The 7798-nt window shown below is 35.8% G+C and overlaps 1 protein-coding gene across 1 annotated transcript; it reads right to left on the bottom strand.

The window, feature by feature from the left end:
• Positions 1 to 1220, bottom strand: LOC128861581 (elongation of very long chain fatty acids protein F-like). The gene is made up of 3 exons (XM_054099822.1): positions 1100 to 1220; positions 828 to 1012; positions 1 to 755 (listed from the first exon to the last, which is right to left on the bottom strand). The coding sequence occupies exons 1-3, from the start codon at positions 1155 to 1157 to the stop codon at positions 162 to 164; spliced, it is 837 nt and encodes a 278-aa protein (XP_053955797.1). The 5' UTR covers positions 1158 to 1220; the 3' UTR covers positions 1 to 161.
• Between the last annotated feature and the right edge of the window lie 6578 nt (positions 1221 to 7798).

The raw sequence follows: 7798 nt of genomic DNA, 5'->3' as shown, positions 1-7798 counted from the left end.
TTTCTATTTAATGTTTTATTACGCCTTTTAAGTCTTAAATTTGTATTCAGCTAGGAACATTTTAAGCAGAGAAGTTTAACGATAAAATGAACAATCGACGACTATGTATGTTTATAGGTGCAAGTACAAATTATGCACAGTAAGTATAATAAAAAAATAATTTAGCGTTCTTTTGCTTCCTGTGAGACTTGTTGCGCCGCATGCTTTTTTGGATTTCGTACATATGTTTTAATATAAAAACTACCAAATAAGTAAAGCATTAAAATGGCCTGAATGCAGGAACACAAACAAAGAACCTTTGAATACTCGCAGTCCCGTTGAATCACCAAAGGCCACATTTGATGCACAAGTATCAGAACGAATTGGACAAGCTGCAGGCTGGTCACATACTTTTTCCACCAAAGAGAATTCTTCATTTCCGGTCGGGTCGCACTCATAAAGTAATAAGCGTACATGAATACATGCACGTTGGTGTTCAAAATACCAATCATGGATGCATGTCCACCACCTCCCGAATATCTTATGTACAGCAAGCTTAAGGATGTCATCATTATATGATGATATACATGCAGAAATGTGATTTGCTTGTAACTCTTGCGGAGCACAAAGAATATTGTATCGAAGTAGTCTATAAATTTATTGATCAAGTAGAGTGCACTGACGAGTCCTTCAATGTTCTTAAGCGGATGGCCTGTAGGTAGAATGGTCATGCAAGTAATGGCCATCGGACGCTTGTAAACATACAAGTAAAAAGCCTACATTGAAACATAAGACAATTAAGTACATTTTGCAAACACTCTCAGGTACACAAGTACAATAAATCTTACCATGCCTGAAACAATTGCATTGTAAATAATTTGTCCAATGTTATAGTAGCGTAGCACAGTTTTAAGGTTGTATGGTTGGCGATTTTTCATATACCACGGACCGATCTTGAACACCAGCAGTACATAAAGAATATTTGTCAGCAGATATGGCAGTAGGGCACCATGGAAGGGCAGGAAGCGGTTACCTGGGTGAAAGATAATTCTACATACATTTCTAAAACCTAAGTTTTATAATTGTATATATGTATGTATATTCACGTATATATACGTACCGTATAAGGTGCCTGGCGCCGTCAGAAAAGCATAAACGTTGGCAGCTATGTTCGACATGGCGTTCTGAGTAGTTTGTGCGTGCGTCTCGTGGCGGTAAACCAAAGACTGACTTTTACGCCAATGCTATTTAATAAAGAATGCCATTGAATCCATTGACAATACAATACAAGAAAAAAATTTAAATACGAAGAAATGCAACGATAATTCAAAATGGAACTTATATAATAGGGCCTGTTGCATTTACTTGTAAGTACTTACAGCATACTTATATACAGGCTGGGCGAAAAGTATTGAGAGCAAAAATAAAAACTATGTTAATCTTATTTCTTTAAGAACATGGTTTTATTACAAAAACTTAAGCTTAACTACACATAAGCTTAATAATATGTTTTTCAATCTTATATAATTTATCTGCTTAGTAGGCACTCGATATATACATAGGTACACATAATGCAAAGATTTCGCTAAGATGAAACTGGCTCAGAGGATTTGAAGGAACGAGCTGATTTGCTGACCTAGTAAGTGAGATGATGGCGGTTGGTGAATGTGATACAAATTGACAATTTTGCCAAAACTTGGTGATAACAATGTTTCAATTAAACTATCCTCACTTTAGACATTTTGTTTTCATTTCATTCACGTTTCTAGCAGCCAAAGTTACTCTCATAATTTTGCTTCGGATGGCTAAATCTTATATTCTATCAATTTTGTATTAGTTCTTTAAGCTGGCTGTTTTTGATCTACGTATCTCCATATAATGCGGGTCGATCTCTTAGTTCTATATGTGATACCACCTTGGTACAGCCATGAGAGCCGTTTTCAATTTTTCCATTACTTTCTTTCGGCTATTAAAATATTTTTTTCCATTTTCTTGAAGTATAATATCTTAAAAATATTGTGAGAAAATGTTAAGTGAATCCAACAAATACTTTTCGTGTTATTCAACAATTAACAAAGGGCGCTCGGGCGCTCCGGAGCGTTCGAGACTACTTGCTCTAGTTGAAAAAAATGATTGCTGTATGAAAGTGGCGGATAAGCGCGCTAACGATAACACTCGAGAAGGTAGAATGCTACATAGGCAACAGCAAATCGATATTTTGGAAGCTGCTATGACGGCTGAAGAACTATTATATGGCCCAGGAATACATGACACATTGTAAGTAATTAAATAATTTGTATAACTCTACATAAATCGATAGCAAAACTTAAAATGCCATGATTCTTGAACTGGTGATCTCTGTTACTTAAAAACCGCTTGGTAGATTTAAATAAAATTTAAACTGTTTTTGAAAAGCATACAAATCGAAGGCTTTTTTTTCAAAATTTCGATTTTTTTTAACAATAAATTGTCGGTTTTTTTCTCGAAAATCTGAAAAATATTTTCTGAGACCGCCATATTGTTAATTTTGAAATAAAGTTTCGACCAGGCACAATATTATCTATTAATAAAACTAATTTCTCTTGTTTGATTGATTTCAGATGAGTCTCCAAGGACTTGTGATGATCACCGCAAGGGACTTTTGGAGAAACGGGCCCCACACAAACAGCGATAACTTTTACAATTATTAATTTTTTTTTTAATTTTTCCAAAGTCAAGTCGAAACATCATGTTTAATGCTATGTTTTTATTTTTGTAAAATAAAGCAACTGACTAGCAAACAAAAAAAATTATTGAAAATCATAATTTTTTGAGGCTTCTGACTACCGCTAACTCCTTAATTCAGTGGTTTTGTGGTGTTGCCGATTGTATGTACGACTAGTGTGATTTTGTAGTATGGTCAAGAGTACTAGAAGATCTCTATGTATATTTGCTGTTGGTATTATTTCAAGTACTTTTAGTTCATTGCCGTCGAATTGGTTGGTGCGTAACTACCATAGGGAAGTGAGCAGGTTTGAGTCTCCGTGCATAAAACATCAAATTATAGAAAAATATTGTTCTAATAGCGGTCGCCTCTTGGCAAGGCCAAACCTGAGTGTATTTCTAAAAGTTCCTCATAAAACCAATTGCTGTTCGGAGTCGGCTTAAAACTGTAAGACCCCTTATTTTTGGAACAACATCGAGACGCACACCGAAATTAGTAGAAGGAGCTCAGTCAAACACTTAATAAAAGGGGCAAGAGCCAACTATCCATGTATATATTAATATGTTTGAAGCTCGCAAGTTTATTTGTAACTTTTTGTCAATAATCCGTCTTTTTGAGGTAAAGCGTCTATCCAAATGTATACCAAGGTACACAACCAAGACAACAGCTGAACATGCTTTTGGCTTGAGTGTTAATGTTAAGCTAAACTAGTTTTTTATTCAATATAATCTTACCCAACTTCAAAACTAACTTATTCCAATTGCCTTCCAATAATTTTATGCCAATTCGCAATGGTTTTTCGGATGCTCTGCAGAATAGTATTCACACAACTTTTTGTTGAATTGCTAACTATTCGTCGTGTAGAACATGGATTACTCCTTCATCTGCGATTCTCATAGTATCACCAATTTCACCCCTAGTCAATCTTGGATTTTCCCAAATAATGCCAGTGTCTAATGATTTCGGGTGCTATTGCACTTTTTGGACGCCCACTACGTGCTTCATCTTCAACGTTTGCACGAAGACCATTTAAACTCTAAAACCCATCGATGTGAAGTTGGAAATAAAGGAGCAGATGCTTTTAAAACTTCGACCATCTTTTTAAATTTATGTAGCTGATAAACCTTCAAAAACTAAGAACTTCATATCTGCACGAGATACGGTTCTTTCCAATGGAAAAAAATTCGCTGGCACTTCTACTTCAAATTTTACTTTTAAAAGATGAGATATTAAAATGATACAGAAATTTTTATTCCCCTACAAGTTAACAAGAGTCGCTTCCAATACTTTTCAAACAACCTGTATGCACTTCTATATGTGCTTATATAAATCAATGTATAATTAAAGTGGCATATGGGAACATAAATATACATATATTAATATGTTACTAAATGTGAAGCTAATAATGTAATACTGGCGCATAGTATCTGTGAAGTTGTTAGGCCAAGCGTTTTTTGAGCTCCAGTTATAGTTTGAGGCCGCCTAACAAAATCAAATTTATTTCTTATGGGAAGATCCGGCACTAAAAGTATTTGATGTAGGGTCAACTGATGGTGGCAGAAGAAGAGCAAGACCTTGGACCTTGACAGACTGGCTTCAGGCTCGGCGTATCACAACGCGGCGGAGAATACCCCAGTTACGGTATCGCTGCGCAACTCATACGGCAGTATAAATTGACGTTGAGGACGACAATGAATTACCATTTGCCAAATAAAACCACGCGACTCACTTTTGTACAGATTCTTCAATTTAACGTTAGAAAGCAGGTGGCGCAAAATATTTCATCCAATTTCGTGTTCGAATAACTTTTTTACTATATAAAAGCAATGGTTGTTAGTGATGGAGATCTTTATTTGGATCTTTACGCGCCCTGTTTGTATAATCCATCTGTGTAGTTCCCGAGTGTCAAATATAATTGACATATGCGCCACTTGTAAATATTATAAATCTTTCGATAGACTGATTAACTCTGCGCCACCTGTAGTGTTTTGCTGGCATACGCAGAAGGTATGGGCATAATTCTCTCTAGCGCGTCAGCGCGATTTTGTTCAGCTTTGAGAAGGACGCAAAAGAGGTTAGCCTGGCGGTTAGTGAGGACAAAACTAAGTACCTGTCAACACTCAAAGAGTTACACACATCATAGTTGGCATAGTTCCATATTGTGAAGAGCTTGGCGCACTTAGGAGTCGGCATAGATACCACCAACAATGTCAGCAATGAGGGCAAGCGTAGACTAATTCTCGTCAACAGGTACTGTTGAATTTTGTTAGGCAAGTGAACAGGAGGTTCCTCTCTTACTTCGGTGATATCGAACAGAGATGAGTACCTACTAGAATCATCTGACAGAACTATTCTATGCGAGATCTATTACACAAACCGCATTGCCAACAGTACTAACGGGAGAGAAGCAGTAGTAGGAGACTTTGGTCAGTTCCAAACAAAGGAAGATTTGGTGGATCGGCCTCCTATTTTGGCAAGGAAATAATAGACACTGCGCGTACTCGGTCCTAACTAATTAGTTAAATGAAAATGTTATAAGTGATATGTTAAACCGTTTCCAATAATAACGCGTAATAACCCTGCGTTGAGAAGTCTTTTTCATGAGAAGAAAGAGGTTGAGACGTTAGTAGAGGAGAAACACGTTCAAAAGTTTGTCCGATTTGCATATAGCTATTCGTAAGTAAAGAAAAAACTGCAGGAGCTTATGAGCTTACTTGACTTAATCAAGTCTGGCGGTGTATAAATGAGAGAGAGAGAAATTTTTTCAGGCATCACAATAGGGCTGTATGACGACCGAGTGAACTCTTTTTAAAAGAAGCTCGTCTGGCGGATCCCAACCTGTTAAAATTAGGAAGGAACTTTTGAGCAACATATTTGATAGTAAGTAAGACTTCGGATAAGACTAGATCATACGGTTTGTTTTTAATTTGTTATTGGAGAATAAAGTTTAAATACTATTTATTATTGGCATAAAGTGGTGGCCTGGTAGTGAACGAAAATAAGATAAAACAACTATTGGCATTAAACACATTATCATATTATCCTATTTCGAAGTGAACCATACCTTCAAATTCTACCGATAATTGCTCTCACCAGAAAGTCTCACTCTTGCAGTGTTGGTGGTGAGGATTTCTCGAAGGTATTATTTGCGATGATTTATCTCGGTTGGTCCCGAGTTCTATATCCTCTCTGCGCATGAAACATCAAATAATAAAAAAGTGGTTTCTAATATAGGTTGGCCCTTGGCAAGCAATGTTAAAAACTGCGTGAGGAATTCATAAAAATTGTCTGCAGTTCGGACTCGGTGTCGAAGTCCAAGGCGGCATGTTGACAGGTTGCAGCGGTAATGTGTAATTCAATCACTGATGCCAAATGATCTTGGTAAGCTACACGATTGGTAGCTCATGAATGTTATTTATCAAAATTCGTGTTCGTTAGTCGAAACATTGCGACCGAGAAATACTCCTTATGCTTTCTTAGATGAATGGGCTGTCACAATGTTATTCGAGCAAAACGCACCCTAAACAAAATTAACCACCCTGAGCACTTAAAGTGTTATTGTTTTTTTCTGACGTAACATTTTTTTACCAAGACCATCGGCAGAATTACAGAATTACGTTTCAATCCTACTGATGTTCCTTCTGTCATGCGCACGAAGTTTCCAGCCACTGTTGTGGTTTTAGGTGTTGTGAGCAACAGAGAACATGCCAAGCTACCTCACTTCTTTATTCAAGTATTTCGAGTGAGTTCTGCGTTTATATCGAGGTTCTAGAGACAGTAGTAATACCCTGGATTGATAGCTTACGCGCTGACAGCCCATACATCTTTCAGCAAGACTCTGCTCTTTCACACAAAATAACGGCGAAACAAGATTGGATGGCTGATAATTTTAATGAACACATAACATCGAAGTTATAGCCGCCTAAATCCCCTGGAATACTACATATGGGGCGTAGTTGAGCGTAAAACCAATGAGCATCCACATAACATCATTTCTTTTATGAAGGCTGCTCAATATTTGATTCAAATAGAATCGGTTCTGGACTCGGATCGGAATGATTTTATCGACATTATACTTACTATATATTGATTATTTAAAACTAACATAAACTTAACAAAACTTTACTCCATAAATAAAATATTAACGGAAATCATACGATTCCTCATATTTTCAAGGGACAAAATTATTCACACAAAGTACGAATTTTAGATAGGTAGGTAGTTTAGATAGTAAGAGTACCCCAGGTACACTACAAGTAGCACTTACGTGCAGTATGAATTTTAAATTTTAACTGATTTAATTTTTCTAACAAACCAAACCATGCTTTCGAATAAGTCCCGTTATGAATATGATTATTCGAAATACAACTTATTTGGTCATTTCAAGTCTTGCTTTCACGTTATTAATATATATAGTATTTGTATATTTTTCTTAAAATAACATTTTTAATTACATATATGTTTTCTAAGGCTTATCGAGGGAAAAATTAGTGGCTGTGTGAATAATTCTGTCCGTGTGGGTAGGTAATTTTTTGTATGAAATTCGTAAATATGATTAAATTTTGTGGAAAATAAAAGCTATTAATTTGTTTTGCTCTCACCTAATTGGTGCTGGCAGAGAATGTGTTAGAGCGCCTATCAGCAAAAAGCGATCGAAGAAATCGTTTGATATAAACATATATGTATATAGCATTTGTGTATGTTTATTGATTGTTTTAAAACACGTGATAGGAGAAGATCTATTTTATCGTGGTCATTTATTGTTAGTCTCATTACTGGAACTATTGATTGTTCTTTACTTATGAGTAAAATTCAATTTAATATTTCTAAAAAGAATCTTCGACAGTATGAAATCTTGAAAATTAGTTTCTCGAGAACCATTTATGGGGTGAATGCTTCGATTTTTATGGCATGTGTGCTGATTTTCCAAGGCTGTAAGCATTTTAGTTAACCATCTTAAATCGTTTGTTTCTTAATAATTATTATTGTAACGTAGTTGTTAAAAATTCAATTAGACTTTATATAGTACAAATAAACTAATACTTAAAACTGAAACTGAAAGCTATTCCTGAACTTTTTCTGGTCAATGCACAATCGATGAAGCGCCAGACACTA

Source organism: Anastrepha ludens, chromosome 4, assembly GCF_028408465.1.
Source record: "Anastrepha ludens isolate Willacy chromosome 4, idAnaLude1.1, whole genome shotgun sequence".
NCBI classification, from domain to species: Eukaryota; Metazoa; Arthropoda; class Insecta; order Diptera; family Tephritidae; genus Anastrepha; species Anastrepha ludens.
The sequence above is the reverse complement of the archived record's forward strand: the minus strand, read 5'-3'. Positions and strand labels throughout refer to the sequence as shown.

Coding starts and splice junctions, on each gene's coding strand:
- LOC128861581 (XM_054099822.1), bottom strand. CDS start 1,157: ATGTCGAACATAGCTGCCAACGTTTATGCTTTTCTGACGGCGCCAGGC. Junction 1,013..1,099: donor GGCGCCAGGCACCTTATACG/GTACGTATATAT, acceptor TCTTTCACCCAG/GTAACCGCTTCCTGCCCTTC. Junction 756..827: donor ATGCAATTGTTTCAGGCATG/GTAAGATTTATT, acceptor GTTTCAATGTAG/GCTTTTTACTTGTATGTTTA.